The 26,031-nt window shown below is 34.3% G+C and overlaps 2 protein-coding genes across 2 annotated transcripts; one reads left to right on the top strand and one right to left on the bottom strand.

The window, feature by feature from the left end:
* The first annotated feature begins 526 nt into the window (after positions 1-526).
* LOC149898832 (regulator of hypoxia-inducible factor 1-like) lies at positions 527-22,380 on the top strand. The gene is made up of 12 exons (XM_090114667.1): positions 527-705; positions 1,714-1,850; positions 13,710-13,825; positions 14,134-14,342; positions 14,872-15,065; positions 15,373-15,536; positions 15,875-16,060; positions 16,840-17,016; positions 17,317-17,467; positions 20,371-20,551; positions 20,809-20,948; positions 21,346-22,380. The coding sequence occupies exons 1-12, from the start codon at positions 564-566 to the stop codon at positions 21,505-21,507; spliced, it is 1,959 nt and encodes a 652-aa protein (XP_089970793.1). The 5' UTR covers positions 527-563; the 3' UTR covers positions 21,508-22,380.
* On the bottom strand, positions 22,377-24,959 carry SmD3 (small ribonucleoprotein particle protein SmD3). The gene is made up of 2 exons (XM_090114668.1): positions 24,499-24,959; positions 22,377-22,907 (listed from the first exon to the last, which is right to left on the bottom strand). Exons 1-2 carry the CDS (start codon positions 24,806-24,808, stop codon positions 22,825-22,827), a joined length of 393 nt encoding a protein of 130 aa, XP_089970794.1. The 5' UTR covers positions 24,809-24,959; the 3' UTR covers positions 22,377-22,824.
* Positions 24,960-26,031: the final 1,072 nt, after the last annotated feature.

The following is a 26,031-nucleotide window of genomic DNA, read 5'->3' as shown; positions in this document are numbered from 1 at the left end:
TAATTTTATCGTAACTATTTTCGCATTCTAATTAGCTTAAACTATTCGATCTAAATGAAGAAATCTTAGGAAGAAACAGTGAGAGTAACAATTAGAAGAAATACACAGAAATAAGGATGAAGGACTGAAGGGTGATCTACGTCACACATCTACATCTATCTACTTAAATGTGTTCTTTTAACAATAATCGTTTGATAAAAAAAATGAACAAACATCATTTATCTCAAGGTTTTTCTATTCATATATAGGACGCAATGTTTTCAGGGCTCAGGTTCATTTCGAGAGCCGCTGACGGAGCGACGCGTCACGCGACAGGGTGACTTCCTTTCCGGCAATTACGAAATCACATCTCGAGATTTGACAAAAACAAATTAAAACTAATAATTAAATGTTTCAAACACGAGAATCCCGAAAGGGTTATACTAAAGTACTTACAAGAAAATAGGGTTTTATTATATAAAAAATAGTTGGAGGAATTAAGAAATAATTGTAAAATGCACGTTTATAAGTTGAGCGGGGTGCAATATGCATGTATTTGCCTGTCAGTTAGTGTATCGATAGGCATGGGAGCGCACGTGCGTCTCGCGCTGGCGGCCGGCCTCACGCTGCTGGCCAGCCTCGCCACCGGCCTCACCACGAGCCTCGCCAGCTCCAGCCCTTGTGGCCTGTATAACTCATCGGATCATGTCATACATGAATTAACCGGTAAGTCCAGTTTCTATCTGATGGTGCTGAAATTATAGAGGTGGGTTCAATTATGATTCGTCTTAAACTGCACTGCATGCAACATGAAAGTTTAAAAAAAATTTAAAATAAATAACTATTCAAAAATAGCTAGAGCATCAAGCTTCTCAGATTGGAGAAATTCTATTTTTTTTTCAAGTTATATATCATAATTATCAAATAATATGTAATTTAACTTAACTTATTGTTTTCGAAAATGATAGATAAGTAGTCATAAAAAACTTGATTTAAAATGTGCCGAAAAAAATATTTTCCATTTGTTCGCTCTATGTATGCTCGCGTTCACTCTACGTTTAAGCTAATTCATTAATGCTATGTGTTTAATATAAAAAAAAATAATTAAAAAAACATAACCCTCTTTTCAATATAAACAATTAAAAATATTTAACTCAAACTCAAACATTTATTTATTCAATTATATTTCTTCTAGAAGCACTTTTGAATCGTCAGTACATATTTTTAACATTTACCACGGATACGGAAAGCAGCTTATTTAGTATCTATGGAGAAGAACGGGCAAAAAACTCCATAGTTGCTCTTTTAATTAATCATTGATGGTAGATAATATTTTCAGACTGAAAATTTACCAATCTGATAAGTATCAACGAAGAAAATATATATAATTCCTATATCACGCAAGTCAACTCTACACGGTATGTTCTACGCTCTATCTTTAAGTGTTACGCTTTTATTAAATGGCTCTATTCCATTCTCTTTAATAATTAATATTAGCTAGCTCCAATACTTATACTTACTAAAAGCGACTGCAAGAAAACTTACAAACTACCTATCCCTTTTATTTCAGTAGTTTTGAAGTACATAATATTTATGAAAGAAAGAAACAACCAAACAGATGACTCCACAAAAAATGGAAAAATAAACTTTTACGATTTTCAAAAAACGCAACAGGTAAAAGACGGTAGGTAAAAAGTAAAATTGAAGTCGATAACTAAGATCATATTCCTACAGATGCGGAATACTACGCGATGCCCAAGCTGTTTGAGCTGGATGACTACGAGACCTGCCTGAGCAAGCGAGGGGTGTACTGTATGGGCAGCTTCCAGCTGTCTGCACCTCCAAACCACCAGCTGTTCCAGGTTATGACGGTGAGTTTAGTTCATTTTATAATGTAACAAAGAACACGCAACTAGCATTTAGGATTAAAGGATCTATTTAGGATATCTAGGCAGATTAGGTGCCTCATTTTTTTCCAAAACAGGATGACAATTAATATTGTAACTTTTCGCAGCTTTTTCTCGCGTTATAAGGTTAATTTATTAAATAAATCACTAATATTTTTTTTTTCGTGATTGTTTCAGCCATAAATCAAAAACTAAGATGTAGCGCTACATTCGCATTTATAAAATTAGTTTGATAAATTATTTTAATGATTACGATATAGGCAATCATTGCGCTTTGGTAGAGTTGAATTAGCAAACATTTTCTAAATAATATAATCATAAAAGTTCCTATTTTTAACCTAACCTGTTAGCCTATTTCTGCTGTTCCTTCCACAATATTTTACCTTACAAATCGAAATCAATGAGCTGGGCAAACTCCAATCAGCTAATATTTTACTTCAAAGGGCATGGTATTATGTGTTTGTCCAAATCTAAGACAACAGCTCTGATTAGTGAAAGGAATAGGGCCTAGGGACGGGGGGGAGGTCAATGACCCGCGTTATGAAACTAAGACAGTGCCGGCTTGTTTATATTTTGTGGACATTAAATTGTATTTACTTATGTAATATTCAAAATAATTCCATCGTGGATAGCATAACAGATGCATTAATGGCCGATCTCTACGTTCGTAGTAAATTTAGTTACCACATGTAATTAACTATATCTTTACGTTACCAAGAAATGTGGTCATTCGACAAATATAAAGAAACACACCTTGGAGTTTGTGGTATTTCTTATAACTTATGATAATATGGCAATCAACGGTGGATGAGGAATCTTATTTGAACTAAATTGGTCACCAAATGGAAATTGAGATATTATTTACTAATTTTTTTATTTAAGCTTCTATTGAAACCCTTTTGATTGTTACAGAATTGTTTAACAGAATTGAAACCTATATAATATAAAACGATAAGTTACAATCAATATGAAATAGACAATAATTCGTAAACCCAAGCTCTCTAGAGGCTATGTCGAAATAACAAAAGTGCATATTTTAATAAATGCATCTAAAACGTAGGCAAGCTAGCCTACAGACTGGCTAGTGGCTAGGCAATCTAACGGAGAGTAACGTAACCATTGCGTCACGACTCACGCTCGCTCGCCGGCACACGCGCAGGCGCTTCCCGGAAAATTCGCAGATATAAACTAACCTGAGACCTAAATGTCAAAGATCTTATCATCGATTTTGGAAGAACAAAACGTATATTAATTTTAGTTGGTCTGTCTCTATATTGGGTGCGTTAGAGCTTTTTATTTGTTGGGGCGTAGGCAGACAGATAAAATTGAGAAAAACACTATACGGATTCAGCAAAAAGTAAGAGAATTATCGTTGCCCATCCGGGTTTCATTTCATATTATAGACAAATTCACGATCGCCGACTAGTTACACTATATTACATTAATAAATAAAACTTATCCATCCACATTACAACACGTGTAGAAATAGTCGAACAAATGAAAAAAGAAGTCGTGCAAATAAAATAAAAATATACAACGGTTTAAGAGCCAGCGCGCACGAGCAACTTTGTCTCCGCAACTATTTTGTCTCCGCAACTATTTTGTCTCTTCACCCATGGGCTAGTATGAAAGTGCGCGCACGTAGCGACGCAACTCCCCATACAAACTGATGGGAGAGACAAATTAGTTGCGGAGACAAAGTTGCTCGTGCGCGCTCGCTCTTACACTTCAAATTTTATGTAATACCTAATATGAGTAATAAAATATAATAATATATCATTTTATATAGTTTCTATATTTCGTAATTTTTATCTTAAACTTCTTGGGACTCCCTTTGAAGGTAAATATTAAATACCAAAATTATTTATAAACAGAGAATAAAAAACAATAATTTCAAAGCATGAGCCCACTATTTTATTATTTACATCTCTAACTTGAGATTTTAAAATGCGATATAAGTATTCTCAACTTTTCTAAAATTATCAAACTTAATAAACGTGAGTATAATAATTATTAGTACGATACAAATTTTCCTCAATTAAAAATAGCAGTTTTGAGTAACGATGATGATTAATTATTATGATTGATATGATTTTCTTCATAATTAAATAAAATAACACTTCCGATTACACATATCTACTAATACATAATAATTATAACTGCGAGAAAATATAAACATTTAAGTGTTGTTTAGTTAAAAACAAAATTGGGTCCAGGGTGGTCAGTATTGTAAAAGATTTTCATCACAGAGAAATATGTTCATTACAATATAATATGTATATAGCTATGAAGCTCATCTTTATACGAGTAGGTAGGTATATATTGCCTTGAATCTCGTCACTTCGTCTGTCTGAAAAAGATTTTTTTTTATAAAATTTTGCGTGACTTTTAACAATAACAATAAAATATAGGATTATCTGTTTTTAACTTGCTTATTTAAATAATAAGATTATTTAATCTAATTATTTATACTTAAAATAATAAAAAATGCCTATTGTTTGTTTTTATTGTCGTACGGTGGTCGTAGGCATATCATTATATTTTGACGTAGATGTTTATCGACTGCGTGTGTTTTTTTTTTTTTTATTCTTTATTTTTCAAGGGACTTTGTCGCTTAGCGACCACGTCGTCCCGTAAATTCCATTAACAATCAACACTTAAATATAAAAAATATAAGTACAAACTACAGTAAACAATGCAATCAATTTTGTAATCCAACATCGGTCAGTCTGACCAGCACCCGCACCTCTGCCGACGAGGGACAAGTGAGAATGCTGTTCACACAACCGACATTGTTAATACAGCGGAAGACATTATTTTGTTGTCTAAATTGCGCGTTCCGAACACACTCCAAGAGAATATGCTGCACATCTTCTACAATACCACAATCATTGCACAACGGAGAATCGGCTTTCTGCATTAGATGTGCAAACTTATTCGATGGAATATGTCCCGAACGTAATCTTAAAATAGTTGTCAACGTCCTCCTATCGCATACAATCTCATCAAGCCATGGGTACCGAGGTACATGTGGTTGGATTGTTCTGTGCCAAATTCCTTTCTCCCGCGATCGTTCATCAAAATATTCCTGCCAATCGGATAGACATTTATCCCTCACATATTTAAAATGATCCGAGTACAATGGAGCGACCTCCAAGGGTACCCCATCTATTGCTGCTTGTTTGGCTAATAAATCAACCTCATCGTTCTCTTTGAGCTGAATATGAGAAGGGATCCATTGTAAGATTACTTCCTTATTATTAGCTTTTAAGTTCAAAATTAACTCTAAAATTTTATAGGCAATCGGTACTCCTCTCACTTGAGAGGCACAGCGAGCCAAATGTTGCAATGAGCTTTTAGAGTCAGTTAAAATGACAAAATGTCCGAAATTTAAAGATTGAATATAAGCCAAAGCTTCCGCGATAGCAATCAATTCCATATGCATAATGGATATCTCTGAATCAACTTTGAACTTAAGGCTGCATCCAAGAAATGAATCCAACACGGCCGCACCACCACTACTTGCGCATTTAGAGCCATCAGTGTAAATTTTATGATGTGCTCCATATTTATTAAGGATGAATTGGGAACAAATAGCCTCAAGAGTACGATGATGGTAAGTGCGTTTGGCACGATCTACTGACGGGATGGTATCTGAAATAAAATCCTGAACATTAATATTACTAACCCAAGTGTCCATCGAGAACATCTCAAGTCGACCACAACTCTGTAAACTCAACGAAGATAATCCGGCTTGCGATCGAACAAGAAGGGGAAGCTTTTTATTATTCCAATACCTTGATCGACTCAGTGAAAACAGTTCATTTAGCGCCGTAGTTGCTAAACTATTTTTACACGACCTACACTTTAGCCAAAACTTCCCCGCCAGATACCTTCTTCGAATAAACAGAGGAGGAAGACAAAGGTCATTCTCCATAACATGAATAGGGGTACTACGTATATAGCCACCTATTACACGCAAAGCCTGGTTTTGAACTTTATCCAATTTGAGCAATGTACTTTTAGCTGCATTATCATATAAAAAACAAGCGAAATCTATTCGGCTACGAATGAGAGAAATATAAAGCCGTCTTATATGTTTTTGATGAATCCCCCAACCGGGGCCAGCCAATACTTTCAGAATATTAATATGCCTAGACACTTTAACAACCATCTCCTCTATGTGTGCTAATGCGTGCGTGTGTTAATTGTCAAATTTGTTCATGTGTAAATCCATGTCATTAAAATTATTAAAATAGTTACACAAAAAAAAATAAGTATCAATTTATGTGGTTGATTTTCTTTTTTTACGCAATACAAAACTTTGACTTTTATGTAGAAGATAAAAGGAATAAATAAATCTCTCCCCCACAGAACTCAACGCAAAACGATGTTGGCGTTTACACCAAACTGAAATAACGTTCTATGTAAGGTTTCATGTGGACATGAATGTGTCGAATTCATTCATACATTACCTATTGGAAGTTAGAATTGCAAAATTTTAAATGTTGCGTGTGCACGCAATCATCTATACTCTATAGAGATAAATTTGCTCTACAATGGCAATATTCGTCCTTTTACTCTCTCCATTTTGTTGTAATGTGAACATTACATATCTATTACCAACCAGGCTTTTATTTTTAATATTATAAAATAAAATACTCGTGCCTCAATATAAATCCATACCAATATTATAAATGCGAAAGTAACTCTGTCTGTCTGTTACTCAACTGAACCAATTTGCATGAAATTTGGTATTGAGATATTTCAATACTCGAGAAAGGACATAGGATAGGTTTTATCCCGGAAATCCTACGGGAACGGGTTTTTCTTTGAAAACGCGGGCGAAGCATAAACAAGAAATCTCTTCCAGATACACTTTGTGATATAAAATAAATTGATAACTGATATAAGATAAGGTATTCAAACTCAATCAAAATTATTGCCTTACATCCTATCATTAGGTTCATTATTTTGATGCCCCAAACACATTTTATCCGGTCTATCTATTGTTACGTAACGAATGTTTACAAATGCAAGATAAATAGTAAATAGTAGGACTAAATAGTTGTAATGTGAAAGAGGAAAGTGGTTCATTTCGTCAGCCTTCAGAATGCAGGCCGTTCCGCCACGGCACGGCCCTAGCGACTCGAGGGTTGTCGCAAGAAATGCTGTGTTGAGGAAACTGTTATTTTGTGATCGTCGTGTTAGATACCTCCTAAATAATATAAAAATAATAATTTTAACCAATTTTTGAATTTACAATATGTTCGGATTTTGTTTCACTTTAATGAATTGACAAAGAAAGTGTGAAAACTATTATTAGTTTTCACATGAATTTCATTCGAAAAAAAATAAGTAACTAACTATGTAACTACTTCAGTATAAAATTTAATATAAAATGGGTCTCCTGAACAATAATATATTTTCAATATTGTGAGTAATAAAGATCAGATTTAAGAGAGCAGATTGAAGATCAGGGATGTACATTGTACAACATACCTTATACCAATCTTCTCTATTGTAATCGACAACCCTAACATGAGGTCACCGCGCGCGCATGCGTGTAATTGAGCGCATGCGCGTAACCTGTCCGCTAGCGACTCGCTAATATCGCCTAATACCCGATATTGCACTAATCCAACTCATACATAACTTAGTAGGCCTTAAGGGCTTGGTCTAGTAGTGCAAACAAATGCATCCTGTCATCCTATATGTAAATAATACAAATGTACTAAGGGAAAGTTGCTCCACTTAATTTTTAAAAATTAAATCATTCGTACGCATAATTTAATATTCGTAATAAGTACCAAAAATGTCAATTTGAAACAATTTTCGTGAAAATTACACCGGGTGATTTTTTTTTTATCAGTACACAAAATTTGCGAATACTTTCTATTGATATCTTCAACTTCATGTTTATATAACTGATCAACTTTTACAAAGAAATTTGGACGAAATATAAAAAAAATAATTCTGCTTTCCATACAAAATGCATAACTCTATACATTTTTTTCTACCTAAGTTTCTTAGTGAAAGTTGTTCAGTTTAACTAATAAAACGGATAAACAAATTTTGTATATAATAAAAAAAATGTAATGTTTGTGTTAAAAAATTATAAAATAGAAAAATACGCAAATGAAAACAAAAGATAATTATTTCTGACTAGCTTCCGCCCGCGACTCCGTCCGCGCTAGGGCATGCACCCGGGTTTACCCGGTTCCGAAAAACCCGGGTAAACCCGGGTTTTTTGATGATCTTGAGAACCGGGTCTGAATAATATGAAACCCGGTTCTCCCGGTTCCGACCAAAATATTAAAATATAAAGTATTATTTATATTTTGCCGCATTATTTTAACAAATTTATTGTATCTGGCAACGTCATAGACCGGGAGATACTGACACAAAATTTCGAGTCATTTGTAACAGGATGGCGGTTCTACAGGGTTCTTAGTACGCAATGACAAAAAGAAAAATGATGGTGTGAACGCTGGTACCGGCGGCTTAGTCGCGTGGGCGTTAGTCGAACTCATCGGAAAATAGCGAAAGTCAAACGATTTGTAACAGTATGGCACTTATTTTTCCTGTAAGTTTGAGGATCAACGAATATAAATACAAAATTTCAAAGATCTAGGTGTTGGAAATCTTCACTTATATAAATTAATAATAAATTTATTTTTCAAGTATGACAGCACTTTTTCCCCCTACTAGAAGTATGGCAAATATAATAATGGTCACATTTTATCAAATACTCTCCAAAAAGTCAAATGCAATACTGGTACAAAAAGATAGGCGAAATAAAAAAATTTTGCAGATTTTCGGCGGTATGGCGACCATTTGGAATCGTCCGAAAAGTATGGCATGGCGATTTTCGTAAATGGCTGCACGACGATGGTTACCTGTGCAAAAGTTAGCTTGGTACAAATGGTTGAATAATTGTTTTTTTTAAATCAACACATTCGCGTCGGTATGGCGGGCTGTAAGTCATACCGGAAAAGTATGGCATGACACTACCGCCTACTTCTTTTTTATGGGCTATCGGTAAATTCTAAAATTTTTGTGTTACAAATCGTTTGACTTTCGCTATTTTTCCGACGAGTTCGACTAACGCCCACGCGACTAACCCACCGGTACCAGCGTTCACACCATCATTTTTCTTTTTGTCATTGCGTACTAAGACCCCTGTAGAACCGCCATCCTGTTACAAATGACTCGAAATTTTGTGTCAGTATCTCCCGGTCTATCAGACTCACGTGCATCGCGAATTTTCGTGCCACGCCTCAAGCGTGGCTCTGATTGGATGTCTAACCTTAGATACTATAAGTTTACTACGGTTGTATGTAATATGTATTACTAAAAAAAAAAATATTAGGCTTCGAAAATGACAAAAATTAGGCTATAGAAATATTTTTATTACATTTGTCGTGAATTTGAAAAGCTGTTGATTTTACTGTTTCATATAATGATCCAGTCATGTTTTTGTTTTGGTATCAAGCTGAAATTTATATCGAGTACTCAAGTCTTCGGTCCCTTTTATGTGAAAAAGTAAAACTCACAAGCCAATGCATCAAAAGATATAGCCGTAAATGCTGAAAATTTTCGCAAATTTCGACATTCGCATGGGACTCAAAACCTACAGCTGGATACTTTTCATGAACACAGAGCCTTTAAATTTGGTAAAAATAACGTCATATAACACAGATAAAGGAAAAATTGCTAGAAACATAAATTTAAAAGTTACAACATTATAAAAAATAGGTTTGTTCGGAGCGCGAGTCCGACTCGCATTTGGCCGGTTTTTTGCTTTACAGTTTGCAGTTAATGAATAAGGTTTAAGTTTATATGTGATATTATGATAACAAGGTACTTTTATAAGACTGATAAATAAAGAGAAGTATTGAAATTTTGTTTCTTTATTAATTTAATAAAATAAGACACAAGCCGCGTAAAATAAAAGGCCCACCAGGTACTTTTACAGTTACTTTTGTTTAATTTCGTATTTTTTCCGAAGTATTATAAAAGAACCGGGTAACCCGGTTCTACCCGGTTCTGAGCTCGATTTGGAACCGGGTTTCAGAAACTTGGAACCGGACTCGGTTCTGCATGCCCTAGTCCGCGCGGATGTCAGTCTTCGCGCCTTCTACAGATTTATTATATTATGTGTAATATATAGATTTATATTGATAAACCTAATAAATCTTTTGCTAGCATTCTGATGCTTTATCGGTTGCACTGGATTTATCTCTTTTTTTTCAATCGCTTGAATGATATAGGATGGGTCCTTGATGGGCATCGAATGCTGAAGTCTCGAATCAATCAATTCTGGCAGTAGGCAATTTATGTAAAATCTTGATAATGGTCCATCATTTTATTTTGCCTAAACGTTACATACTTTTTTATATATTCTATTTTTAACGAATTATTCACTCCAGTCCAAACAGCAAATAAGCAGACTTCTGCTTCTGCAACGTTTAGTTGTCCCTGAATTTAGAAAAAATAGTCATGATTCTTATCTATGACAAAAGTGTTATTTTTTGCATTGTATTTCAAATATTAAATTTTTTTTTTTAACCGCATCTTCCGCATTCATGTCTTTTGCCGGAATTAGACATATTGACCACCGAGCGCCCCGATCGGGGCGCGACACAATAGATTTTCTATTGTGTCTGTGATTCCGGGGACTGATGGATTACTTCTACTAGTCCCATTTTCCCTTTTTGATATGGGAGTGTATAAAGTAAATTTTTAGATATTTCTCGTTATACTTTTAAAAAGTTATTATTGTCATTTTGCTCATTAGGTAAAGTAATTTCGATATCAGTTTTAAGTTTTTTGATACCTGCAATAATAACGTCATAAACGCCTGCACATACTTATCGATTACACCCTGTATACAATCCACCATTCACATTCATAATGTTTTCCTGTCCTCCTCTCCTTTACGCTGTTCACCGATACATTTGAAATGAGTAAATCTGCTACCACTGTAGGATGTTTCATTGTGATCAGCAAATTTTCACCACTGTTGTCGATTATTTGTTTTTCATTTTTAATCAGCAATTGGGAATCATCAGTTTTGTTTTTTGCAGATTGGTGATGTACCCTAACAATACGTCGAAAAGGGAAAGCATCAACGAATTATCGTTTTCGTCCTCTTTTTTTATCCTTCGCGTCTCTGTTACTTCTGTTTGTTTAGTTCTCAACACCCACTGAATTTTCTATGTTATTGTGATCTTCCATTACATCTGAGTTTTGATGATGTGATGATAATCCATTCGTTTTAATATTGGTACTTAGAGTTGGTAGACTAAACTAGAAATGGCGGACTAAATTTGTCAGCGCGTCTGTAAGATCAGAATATAAAACCAACATCCTGTACTTAAGTTACAAAATTAATAATCAAACAACATGCCGCTACGTTGAAAATGACTAGAAGAAAAAATTAAAACACCTCGGATCAATTTTGGAGTAAACAAATCATTTTCCCCGTATGGGGATTTCCCCGGATGAACTTGGGAAGTTCAAGTTCTCAATACAAGTTTATATTATATTTCGTATTTCTCAAACGAAAAATAAACATTTTTGGAACTTCAAAAAAATTATATTATAAGAAAATTTATGAGCTTACTTTAGTTTTAAAGAAATATACATCCCTTTACTGACACCCCGTAAAATAAAGAAATTGTTGCCAATCACCTTTGCAATCTATTTGGTTTCATTAACTTTATGTTCGAAGATAATTTTTTTTCTAGTAAGTACATAGTTACACGCATATTTTTTTCGTTTATTTTCCATATCGAAATCAAATGTTTAAAAATACGAATATTTGCACAAAACTAAGAATAAAAATAATCAATTAACAAAAATATTAAATTTAATGAAGTAGAGCAACTTTCACTTCGGTATGAAGGAAAATCGAGCGTAGAGCACACGTCAGAACGCTCCGGCCCAAGGAGCGCGACTAAAGAAATTCGCTAGGATTTTTCGTAATTATTTTAAATATTTTTTTAATATTTAAAGAATTATCAAAATTCAAAAAAAATTTTTTTAAAGGATTAATACTCATTGGTCTTCAACCAACTCGAATAAATTAATGGAAAAAATTACTTTTAGCAGTATTTATCAATAGATTTTGTAAGGCAAAAAATGGGAAATTTAGTGAATTTATAACGTTTTAATTAAGAAAATCAAAAGTTTTTCGGCAATTGTATTCAGCAGTTTTTAATAACGACTATATAAGGATATTTATGCGCTGATCAGATTGTGTAAATTGTAATCGGTTGCAACGTAGTGAGTGCACAAACTTAGCTCGAAATGTCTTTGGGGGAAAGAGACTTATCTTGAAGGCCTGATTAAGGTAACATAAAGTAACTTTATAAATGTGAAAAAATTCACGCGCATTGCGTATATAACACTAATTGATAAACAAGAAAAAAAAATTCAGTTTATCATTTCATTAGCCGGGAAAAAATTGTCAAATAACTTGTTGAAAACGCAATTTTGCTAGACTGCAGCCTTAATAGCTCTGACATCATAACAAACAAATGCAACTTTTCAATATAATTTAAGGTAACTTTTCTTTAACTAAAGTTTAGCATGGAAAACTTATAACGTATGAAATTCAGTAATAATTAAAACATAATATTATTAGTATTTTATTTTATTTCTCCTCTTCAAATGCACTGTTTGGATGTTTATTAATAAAATATATTAAAAAATTAATGTACCTACTCAAATATAAATACAAAATCATTATACTCGAGTTAAAACGTACCAAAAATTATAGAAGCAAAACAAGTTAGAACATTAATTTAAAATAGTTACAATTTTTAACAACCCAAAGTTCTAACTTTATGTATTCAGGAACCAAAAAAAATGTCTAGGTAATATTTTTTTCTAATTGTATAACATAGCTGCTTCGTACTATATTTTTGTTTAATAGCTAAAAGTATGAAACCATTAAAATGCACTAGGTAGGTACTAACTGCTGAAATAAGATCTATTATTAGAGCATCCTACATCCTTGATAAATCCTCAACACTTGGTTTGAACATAATCTTCTGATTACTCACACGCGAGCTCTTAATTGTATTGGAAATCAATCTCAAATTCAACGTTTAGGTTATACAAGGTTTTTCATGCATTTAGATATACTTACATACAAATTCAAACATTTATTTGTTTTTCCTAGCTGACCCACCAAACGTTGTCCTACGATTTAGGTGGATGAAAAACAGAACATATAGTTTCTAAGAATCGGTTTGGCCGTTTCGCGGGAGTTGAATTTCAAACACAGGTGTATTAGTTGTGTATCTCTGAGAAATGTGCTAGTAGCAGGAGATGACGAAAGATTGACGATGGTTCCATTATTTATTTCCTCATGTACCGGTATATATTCTAATTACCTACTTATAGTGTGCGATCTTACATAATGAGGTTATGGATACTACTGTGGTAAACCGTAAATTACTGGATATTCAAACTAAATTAAGATGTCAGTAATTTGTAATGACAAAAATAGGTTGTAATGATAAACATTATACCTGGCCAAAGCTCCTTAAAACTGGCAAGTTTGGCGATTATTCTTGCAGTTCTTTTAAAATTTTAGTTAGGGCCTAGGCCACCTATGTTTGTTTTTTATGTTACCCTGTTTCTCTAATTGGAAAAAAATCCCAGGACTTCTTTGTAAAAAACGATATCATAGGTTTTCGTAATCATCGTTTAGGAAACTTTTATAAAAAAACAGTAAGTATACAAAAATACAAATTCCTTTTAATGTCTTTTATAATAATTACAACATCTTAAAGACGATGTGTGTTGCAGGGCTGGTCCAACAAGTGGGTGGACAACTACAACCACACGCTGCTGCACCGCGGCGCCTGCGTCTCCACGCGCTGTCCGCACCTCGCTGACAAGCATAATGGACAAGTGGACACTTGGTTAGTTTGCACTTATTATCTGTTAGTGGTGAGTGACTGAATGAATTGTGTCGTTTCTGGTCAGTTCTAGGTTTGTATTTATAAATATTACCTTCTTTTTATTTATTTACGTAACTTATACATTTATAAGCACTAAGATTAGTATCTACTTTTGGAATACTCTGGTCATTCACAGGCTCTTTTTATTTAAAGCTTGTCAGCTATTGGACAGAGTCTTACTAGTTACCACAGACCACATTGCTATAATATAATATTATTTTACTAAGAGAACATCTAACAATATAGCTGACTATTTAACTTCAACGTAGGTTCGAATCGTGCATCAACGAGAGCACGACATGGGACTACAACATATCCGCGCAACTGTACCAGCTGGAGTACTGCCAGCGCGGCCCCCCACAGGAGCCCCCTCTCTCCACCAATCAGAGAGCGTTTGCTGCTGTGTTTGCCGCCATCTTAGCGATCGCCGCTATCAGCACCATCTTGGATTTGACACTAACTGACCACACTAAAAAAGGTATTGAATGTTTAAAAGAATAGAGAGGTCGGTGCATTTGAACCGTGTTAAAGAAACGCTTTCAACCGAAAAATGCTCATATTCGGATGTCTTCTATTCGGTTTATGTTAAGCCAGAAAGGATGAAGGACACACTTAAGTAAAACGTTTATATAGTTCATATTTCTCAATAATTCTCATCCTTTAGATAAATAGAGACAGTTAGATAATTATAACCATAGGAACATGAGACTTCGTAATCCAAGAATTAAATAAATAAATAAATACCGAAATATTTCAGGACAATTTTCACACACGGCACGATCTGATCCCATACTAAGCTTTCGCTTGTGTTATGGAAACCAGATGGCTGATAAACATATATAATTTTAAATAAATACTTAGGTATATAAATAATTAACACCCAGACACAGAGCAAACATCTATATTCATCACACAAATATTTGCCCTGGGCGGGAATCGAACCCACGACCTCTGGCACTTTAATTGATCTTTAATAATTAATTAAGTCAAATTATAAAACTATTTAGACTACGGCTGGGCGCTCTCGTGGTCAGTCCTCCGCTCGTGGCGCGACCTGACGGCGCCGATCCCGACCAGCTCGACCGCGGACCTGCGCTGCTTCAACGGCCTCCGCGTCTTCTGCATGATGTCCATCTTCCTGGAGCACGTGGCATGGCTCTCCCTACAAACCTATACCTCCAATACACGGTATTTGGAACAGGTACAGTGGCCAAATGTGTATAGATATTCCAGCAGTAGATACCTAGCTTTTAAATCAATTAAAACTCGGTAGAGCGCAATTAAAAGTTTTCAATTCTAATTCCTATATTATAGCTCCCTTCTTTTTTACAAAAACTTGTTTTTTTGTTGTTTATATAAAAGCATTGAGATACCATCCTACACACATACATAATTTTTGTTATATTTTATTTTTATTAACTATGCGGGAAAATATTTTCATATTTTCTCGAGATTTTCAGTCAGTTGGTACCCATGCAAAGCATAATATATTTTATTTTGTCCTCCAGTCTCGTAGTTCACCAGACACGCTGCTGATGACCAACGGCACGCTGGTGGTGCAGAACTTCTTCGTGATGTCCTCGTTCCTGCTCGCGCAGAAGCTGCTGCGGCAGCGGGAGAAAATATCCTTGATCAGGACCTTCTGCAGCACCATGGTTAACAGGCTCATAAGGTTAGTTATTAGATGATTGATAACTATGTAGTTTATAGTCGGGTAATATACGGTTTTAAAAATATACATTATGATAAACAAATAAATTGAAATAACTAAGATAATAAACAATATTTTATGAATTAAGTTTTAAACCCACAATAATAGAAGGAAGAAGTATGCACCGTTAAATACTGTCGATGTTATTTGCATTATTATAAAGTGTAAATGCGTGATTAATTATTCAATTAATCACACACATTACACACATTCACTCTACATTACCGTTTTACCAAAACAAAAAAACATCAGCCGATTAGGAATTATTTTCTCCCTATAACAGAAGTTATATCTCATAGGATAAGTCCCAGCTACTTCCTGGTGATGTGGTTCGTCACGACGTGGTGGGAGCGGCTGGGCGCGGGCCCGCTGTGGGCGCCCTCCGTGCTGGGGGAAGCTGATGTCTGCCGCCGCAAGTTCTGGACGCATCTGCTGTATGTCAACAACGTCGTCCAGCCGGAGGATAAATGCATGATACAGACGTGGTAAATATCCTTATCCTAACTACAATATTATAAAAGTTACAGCGTGTTACGATGCTTCTATCTGTTTTAACGTCACACCATTTCTAATGGTTAACGACCAATTTCAGGAAAGTCTCTTGATTTATAAAAAACCTGCTCCAAATTGCAATTCCAATATTTTTGTGAAATATGAATGATAATTCCATTCCGTAAATAATTGAGACGTGCTCCAATTGTTCTAGAATTATAATCGTGTCAAAAAACTATTCACCTCATTATTATTAATCGTTTTCTTTTATATTTTACAAACTAAAATTATTTTGAACACATTGACTCTATTACTTACATATTTGTGGAATGATCAAACTTAAATTAATAAAAAAAGACGGGTTGCACTCCGGGAGTGCCGGCAGAAGTGAAAACTTGATTATTACCTAACGTTCAGCATGTTTGATATTTTGGAATGGTATCCGTCTTACGCATGGAATATAAGGGCTAAAAAAAAACATCCGTCTTACGCTTTTTCGATCAGGCCACGTGTCCTGACGCGAGTTTAAGATTTTATACCCAACGCCGCTAAAGAAGTTTTCACTTCAAAATCCGTTTAAGTATTCATGTAAACTTTACTATTGTTAATGAAAAGTATTTTTTTAAACTACACTTCATTTCTTACGAGAAGAATCGACAAAAACCTCAATAGATACCAACTCTTTTTAAAGTTGCATTGTCCGGATACAGAACAATTTAACATAATTTAATAGCTGCTTGCTAACTGTTTCCCATAAACCCTTGGTGTTCAGGTACCTGGCAGCAGACATGCAGCTGTACGTAGCGGGGCTGGTGCTGACGCTGGTGCTGCGCGGACGTCGCATCGCCACACTGCTGCTGGCCGCGCTGTTCCTCATCTTCACCGCTGTGAACTTCGCCGTGGCCTTCACGTGGCGGCTCGTGCCTAACTTCGTACTGCATCGACCGGAGTGCGTTATTTTTTTTCGCAGCATTGATATTTCTTATATTTTGTTAATAACTATATGGTTAAAATGGAAAGGTAATCTGTAGCATCTCCGGGCTTTTTCTTCTTTCTTAATACGTGTTAATGAGATTTACTAGTGGTTAGGAAATAGGAATACATCATAATATCATATTCCTTCTAGGGAAGCGCGTACCATCTTATTAGACTACATCTCAGCTTAACATCAAGCAAGATAGTGTACCACAGACTAATAATAATACTACGCATACAACCTGTACCTAACCAAATGAAATCTGTTGGTCAGGTCGATCCGTTCAGGCTACTTGGGCGAGCACGCGTTCGACCTGATCTACCAGTCGCCGGTGGGCAACGCGCCCGCCGTGCTGGCCGGCCTGCTGCTCGCGCACCTGCACTACCAGCTCAGGGATAGCGGCGTGCGCGTCACTCAATATAAGGTAATGCGTATGTGTGTTTATACTTAGGTATTGTTGCGCGATTGATCGTAAAGGTTTGAAACAATTTTCTTTTCTGATACAGGTAGGTGACAACAGGTATGAAAGTTTGGTAACTTAAAATTTGGTATAATGTAGTCATAAATTTATTTTATGTCTCTTGATAATACATCTGATCATGTTAAACGTAACACAAACTTTTTCGTGCAAGGGTTTATCGTCGTAGGCTACATTAGGCTACGAATACAATTTTGAATATAGGTACATAGGCACCTATAACAAATCAATAGGATCGGAGCAGCTATGCCATTTTTTCAAAATCAGGAATAAAGTCATTTTAGAACTAAGTTACAGCCACAGCGATCGTAGATAGTTCATAAATACAACATAATATTATATCAATTTAAATAAAATCTAGAAGTCACAATTTCATTTTACGGCTCATTATGTTTAATTAAATTAATTTTATGTTACATGTCGGTATAACATATACTATAAATTTCCGCACTTATATAACGCTAGGCAATAGTATATAATAAAGGATTTGCTATTTGTTACCAAATAATGCTGCACCGTGGACATTGCATCAGAGTTGCGACACGGATTGCTACGAGCTTGCAATTTGCTGTATAATTTAATAGTTATTAGCGTTGTACTAAATACTGGATGCATTACAAGGTATGTATTTGATTATGAGCTGCAATGTCCAAAAATATTGTAGTATATCATAGTATGTATAACTTGTCTTGATTAGTTAAGAAAAGACACAAGTTAGATACGAAAAGACGACGACGAATGTACCTATTTTTAATTTTGTAAGTAGTAAATAAGACACTGATATAATTTTCCTTGCGTAACATTTTGGATTTCTACTTATGCAGTCTGATATAAAAACAAATAATTTGGAAAATCCAAAAGTGCACGCCTCATAATTTTTTTTTAATAAATATTTATTAATTATTATTTTTGTTTATTTAATAACAATTAAACCACATCGAATCAGACCCTGAAAAATGAAAGGGTTCTATTCCTGAGCATACTCAAGCGTAAGAGAAAAAAAAAGACTCGATTAGTAAAGTATTTCGGTCGCTATCGTGTTAACAAGAAAAAGGATCCGCACATACCTACAGACACACGGACGTCCAAGACAGAACTTTTTTAAACTGTTTTTTAACTAGTTTAAAGAACAAAAATGACATCAAAAATATCATGAACGTTAAAAATAGTGTTTTTTCTTAATATGTGTGTGTATGTATTATCTTACAAGTGCAATGTATGATCATACATAAAGACTTAGCATAAAGACTAATACCTATAAAAAAGGTCATACAAACACATGATTTTATAACAGGACAAAGGGTCGAAAAATATAAAATATTTAAGTAAGTATTAAAAAAGTCAACTATATAAATATTATAGATGTTAATCAGTACGCACAAGGTAGGTACGCACTTGACACTGGATAATCAAAACACATAAATTTCGTAGATAACTACATCTCCTGAAAGATATTTGTTAAAAGCAACAAACGATATCTTATTATATAAAATTTGATTATGGTTAATGGATTAAATATCTGAAAGTTAATTTTATTGAGGCATTGAACATCGCTATCATACCTACCTACGTATGTTCCACTAGATCGTATCCTTTTCTACAGGATTAATAATTGCAAAACATACCTACATATTATTTCGTTAATTTTAGATATGTAATGAAAAGTCTATACGTTAGATACTTATAAAGAGATTATTTTTATTGCACGTAAGAAGGCCACTGTATTCGTATTATAAACCAACACTACCTACGTAGAATAAATAGCAATTACATACCTACCTATCGTGCAATAAAATTTGGAATTTAAATTACTTTCTTAAAATTACTTAGATTTTCTTATAATTCAATTAGTATAGAATTACCTACCTACTTACTTATTATCTGCCTATGCCACAAATTTATGTAGATTTTGGATGGATAATATTCAAAGTACTTAACTGCCAAAATTTACTAGTTTCATTCATAGAGATAGTATGTACTGATGGTTTCATTTGATAATTCAATTCATCAATAAAATCGAGTTCAATGTTTCCAATTATTTAATACTACAAAAAATAATCTAAATCTCACGTGTAGGTCGCTAAAGGGTCTAACTAGGTCCCTAGTCGCGGGCTACTTTCACTATCTAGTAACTGGTTAGGTTTGGCTTGCCCAATGCCCAACGCGGATGTCACCAACTCCACGATAAGATATAATTATTGCTGAGAACCAACGAGATCTAACTGATAATACCAAAATTCTGTGTTTTGATGAATATTTATGGAATTATGTCCCCTTCACCTGCGGTTACAGCAAATATAATAATATCGTAGAAGATAGTATCTAACCTTCCAAACTATAATATTATCTAAGTAACATGGTAATATGATTATGTCACGAAATACGTTGGTTTTAATAAGGAAGACAAAAATGGCCTGTAAAGGTCAAAGGGCCCAAAGCCTAAAGGGGAACTTTTTAATATATTTTGAAGCTAATATATACTTAGGTGTATAGAATCACCTATTTTAACCCAAAGGAAAACTAGCTTTTTGCGATAAAGGCATAAGTATAAAGGAAAAAACAATTTAGGTAATTACTTAAGTACCTAATTAATTTTCTTCCATTTCATTGAAAATGTAGCAGTACTTGTCTTAACGATATCATGTCAATCTCAATTAAATTTCAGAACACATTACATATTGTGGATCAACTATAATAATTAATTTACACGATATTTAAGGAAATTGTTTGATCAATTATTATCTACTCTACATTGTGTTAGTTTCTGTAACCGATCTTTAAGGAAATTGTTTGATCCATTATGCAAGTTTCTGTAAGTGAAATTTAAAGGGTTACTGTTTATTTATCAGTTATTCCGTTGGATATCGATCCTGAGCGCGCCCGCAGCGCTGTGGTGGGCGGCCGTGGAGCCGCTGCTGGCGGGCAGCGACGCGCGGGGCCCGCAGGCCAACGCGCTGGCTGCGTATGAACGGCCTGTCTTCCTGGTGTTCGTTGTCATGGCACTTTTGGGCGCTATGAACGGGGTGAAGTGTAAGTTTTATCGTTATCTATGTTTCTAGCTTGTTTCTAGTATATCATTCATGGGACCAAAGCAATTCGATTCACCAAAAAAAAAAGTGGGTGTTTTTGAAATTTCCTCTAGAGCTTAAAAGCTTTTTCTGAAAGCTGCATATACCTACTTACAATCCAGAATACAATAAGCAAAATGCAGCTAGCTATATTTATATTGATAATTGCGTCTTATTTTTATTGTGAATTTATTTTTATGTTTTTCTTGTATACTTTAGCTCCCTGGCGCTCATGGCTGTCCCACTTCGGCGGGATACTGCCGCGGCTCTCGTTCGGCGCGCTGCTGCTGCACCTGCCGCTCTACAAAATATTCCTGGCCACTAGAACTGCGCCCATTCAGTTCGACCGATCATCTACGGTAAATATTCATTCAGAAAACATATAACAATACTTGTGAACATAAATTGGTAGCTTATAATTTATATTAGTAAGTTAACAGTCAAAGTAGGTAGTTTAACCTAAGTCGGAAACCGTTATTTTTCAAATTTTTAAATATCACCGGGTGGATATACAATGCGTCTTATGACTTGGTTACCTATTACGTTCTACAATGCCAGTAAACTTCTCATAATAGTTAACTATTACCCCTTGTAGTGTACAGATAAAATGCATTTCAGATGTTTAACTGATCGATTTATAATGCGCAGTTCTGCGCTCAATTACGTTAAGGCGTTTGACCATCATAATTTTGACAGAGAAAAGGTTTTCACTTTTTGTTAATGCATTTCCTCATAAATTGATAAAATTATTTCCAGCCATTCGAGTGGTTCGGCATCAGCGTGGTGTCGTACCTAGCTGCGATACCGCTCGCACTGCTAGTGGAACTGCCAGCGCAAACGCTCTACAAGGAGCTCATGACGCGACGACGGGAAGTGCACGATCCAACACGGGAGAAGCTAGATAGGAACGATATGTGATTGTACCATTTATTTGTTATCTTTGAAGTCTTTTGTAGTCCCTTTTGCGTGTTCTATTGGGATTTGGGCGTATGATCTCCTGAGATCTCACTCGGTCCACACATTTTATTTGAACGGCAAATATATTTTGTATGGTGCTATTTTGTAAGATCTGTCCATCGATTGAATCTTTTAGATTTTGTATGAAAATGTAATGCATTAAAATTGTTTTGGACAGACTAGTAAGGGATGTTGTTTGAAAGCAAATTAATAGCATTACCGATCTGTCGACCAGTGTTATATTTATTATATTGTGGTTATCAAAATTAATCGATTAGAGATATTTATAGCCCTATGTACTTAGCATAGAGCGTTTAAAATCAGCTAAATGTTAACCACATTTTGAATTTTTGTGAATGAAGTAAGATTTGTGTTTCCTGTAAATAGTAGATTACTGAAAAATTAAGTGTGCTATAGTTACCATTTTATACGTAATTAATACTTATTTTAATACTAAGTTTAATGAAATAACATGTGGTATTATGTGTGGGGTTGTAAAAATAATTTAATGCCGTATATAAGTGAAGATGTTCTGTCTTGATAATCATATTTCATAGAATATTACCTATACCAAAAATTAAGATTGGAACAAGTACATAAAAGATTTAAATATTTATTGCAAGCATATGAACGACTATCATTGAACTGTTTTATGTATCATTTTACAATTAATATAATATGTAGTTAGTCATAAAACTAAATAAAAATTATGAATTGGTACAGTTCCTAAATTATATCCACTAAATGATGTGATTACTGAACTAAATAGATAGTAAGACTGAAGTCTATAAATTGGTGCTTAGTATGTTTAAGAAATAAAACTCTTGTAATAAATGGTTGTGTTATTTATTGAGTCCTTTCTCATATCACAAGTCACTTTACACTAAAACACACATTGCCACATACTAACAGAGACTTCCTTATAAGACTATAGTTGTAATACAATCAAGTAACCCATAAAAGGCCCATATTATATGGAATGAAAATCTATAAATATGAGAGTATGAGAATGAAAAAACGAATTCATACATAGGTAGTCAAGAGCTTAACTTATGTTATGAATTTGTTTTAAATTGACTGCCCTGACGTCTCATCATACTAAGAACTAAGTCAATCCTATTCTATGTAGGATCGCATAGTACATTTTGTACTAATTACTTTTGCTTGACACAACACAGCAATATGAATTTCACTTCATTTACACTAATCCTTGAGTTATTACAACCACAGCATTACAAGCAACAGTCAATGCTCGATATCCAGTACGTTAATATGTGGCTAGCGTCTCGAGGGCCCCGAGCCGCCCTGCCAGCCCCCGCGGTGCCCCCCGCCGCGCCCCCCCGCCCGACCCCGACCCGCCGCTGGAAACAAACAATAAGTTAAATACACTGTATAAATAATATAAACAATATTGCTAATCCTTACTAATAAAATATTATAAATACAAAAGTAACTCTGTCGGTCTGTTTATCTACTGTACTCTATGTCTGTGTAGATACACAGACATAGAGTACAGTACTACTGATACTGTAGTCTTTTAAGTATAAACCTTGGAATGAAATTTGGTACATAGTTAAGGACCTTCAAACTTTCAATACAATGCAAAAACACGAAAGAAAAACAGAAGTAAATAAAAATTTGTGTGTGTATGTGTGAGTAATAGTGAATATGTGTGTGTTTTACTTTTAGCCAATTTTTAGGCTATTTACATTTACAGTAGGCGCTTGCTAATCATAAATAAATTACATAAATTAATTAAAGTATTAATTAATTATGTATTAAAATTACATATTAGGTTCATCATTTGTGACGTTTTCAACCGCGGAAGAGGAAGATGACACTTTGACGCTTTGACTACTGAGCGTGCCGGATTGGCGAGCGCCGGATTGTCGAGCACCTACTGTAATTCTTTATTTAGTTTATGATACAAGTTTGAAGACTGAACAGCGGATTGTCTTTTAGCGAACAAGCTTTTAGTATGCAGAATTTTAATTTTAATATTCATACTTCACCAATTTCTTACTGATAACATTAGACAACAACATCCATCTTTAGTTAGAAATCTAGATGGCTCACGAAACATTATATAAATAAGCATCACTGGCCTCTCTCATGAGTAATTAATTTATTCTTATTGGCACCACCCCATATTGAAATACAATAGTTGAGTATAGGTTGAACTAGAGTAAAATATAATTGATTTTGTTATTTTATTGTAGCGACATTGTGCAGTTTTAAATTATGAGATTACAATTTTTGTGGAGCCTACTGTTAACAAAATCAGTTTGATTGTGCCATTGCCTGTCATTGATAACTACTCCCAGAGATTATATTCCACTATATTCATCAAATTGAGGTTTAAAAAAATCAAATGAAGCTGCTAAAATCTATTGGATAGTTTTATATTTATACTGAAATGGAAAAACAAGATAAAAAGAAATTATGTCAATTTGTGGCACTGTTTGATGTTTACTAGCTGTAACAGGGACTGTAGTTTTGCAATTTTTTTTTTAATTTTTATAGAATATTTATGTTTACTTTGCGTAGTGATTTCTTGTACAGTATACTTAGCAGATTCTAATAACTAATGTGTATCAATAAATACAATTTTCATATCAAAATATAAACCAGTTCCCCTACATTGTGCGAGATTTGCTTCTAGTTTAAATTTTTTTTGTAACTATCACACATCGTTCTGATTTGGGTATAACATAAAATAAACTTTGTGTTCAGTTGTCACCATTTAAGAGAAATATTTGTCGACATATATATATATATTAGTCTGTAACTACAGTCTACAATGCATTGTAATACAGAAATAAATTATTGGAACTTGTTTATATGAATAGGTTCCAGTCGAAACGTAATAGCTTTGTCATCAAATCATTACAATACCTAAGTGTACATACATATTGTTGATACTATACTGTGTAAATAAAATGATGAATTTACCTTGCGCTCGTAATATAGCGCTTTTACCCCGACCAGCAGTCGGTTTATTTCCTTGTCGTTTAAACATTGGAGCATTTTTCAACATATCAGGAAGAATCAGAAAACGTATCTTGGAACCTCTAATGTAAACATTCTCAAGTTGACCAATTCGACCGTCTCTATACGTTACTGTGACCATGGTCATTTGGCAATTCATGTTATCTTCAGCTTCAATTAGTTTCCCGCGGTAGACTTCGCCGGTATTTGTTTCACAAGTTACTACATGGCCCTCAGCTTCATGTAATACTTTAATAGGCACTCCAATAGACATGTTGAACGATTTCGCTTCACAAATCTAAACTAAACATACACTTATATCTGGATATCTCCAGATGAAAAAAGATAAATTTACGAATCTTTTCGACGCTAAAAAGCACAAACAAACAATGGCTGGTGACAATTGACAGCTACAGGAGGCCATAGATAGCAGACAAAATATAAACAAATCTTTATTGTAACACAGATAATGTAAAATAATATTACTCCAAGATTAATAATTAATAAAATAAACATTTACCTAATAAAATTAATATAATCGATTATAATGAAGCTATACTTAATATAATAAAGCTGGAGAATTTGTTTGTTTGAACGCGCTAATCTCAGGAAAGTCCAATTTGAAAAATTATTTCGGTGATAGTCCAAGATAGCCCATTTATTACAGAACAGTAAAAACCGTGGTAAAAACAAAGTTTGTTTTTACTGTTCTGTGGCTATACAGGGTGTAATCGTTAAGTGTGCACAGGCGATTTTTCCGTAAGTATTACAGATAACAAAAAACTTTAAACTGATATCGAAAGTACTTAACCTAATGAGTAAAATGGCCGTAATAAATTTTTAAAAATAAATCGAGACATATCAAAAAAATTATCTTTAAACCCTCCCATACATTAAGTATGAAATATGAATATCCCATATACATTTAATATGAAAGATTTTAGCTTTCTTTTTCTTTTTTGGTTTTCTGCTTTAATTACTTCGCAACTTTGAAGTGGCATTTTCCACGCTTTTTCCGGACATTTTAACGCATTTTCCGGATATTTTCCGGGGATTTTCCGAGCATTTCCCTGGCATTTTCCGGGGATTTTCCACGCATCTCCCAGACATTTTCCGGACATTTCCCGGGGATTTTCCAGACATTTTCCAGACATTTACAGGCTATGTCAGGGAAATGTCCGGAAAATGCCTGGTAAATATCTGGAAAATACCCGGAAAATGCGTGAAAATGCCTGGAAAATCCCCGGAAAATGCCTGGGAAATGTCCGGGAAATGTCCGGAAAAACGTGGAAAATGTCACTTCAAATTTGCGAAGTAATTAAAGCAGAAAACCAAAAAAAGAAAAAGAAAGCTAAAATCTTTCATATTAAATGTATATGGGATATTCATATTTCATACTTAATGTATGGGAGCGTTTAAAGATATTTTTTTTGATATTTCTCGATTTATTTTTAAAAATTTATTACCGCCATTTCATTTTACCAACTCATTAGGTTA

This window comes from Colias eurytheme, chromosome 21 (genome assembly GCF_061535395.1).
Source record: "Colias eurytheme isolate Ceu_HAF_F1 chromosome 21, ilColEury1 Martin Lab GWU primary, whole genome shotgun sequence".
NCBI lineage: Eukaryota > Metazoa > Arthropoda > Insecta > Lepidoptera > Pieridae > Colias > Colias eurytheme.
The sequence above is the reverse complement of the archived record's forward strand: the minus strand, read 5'-3'. Positions and strand labels throughout refer to the sequence as shown.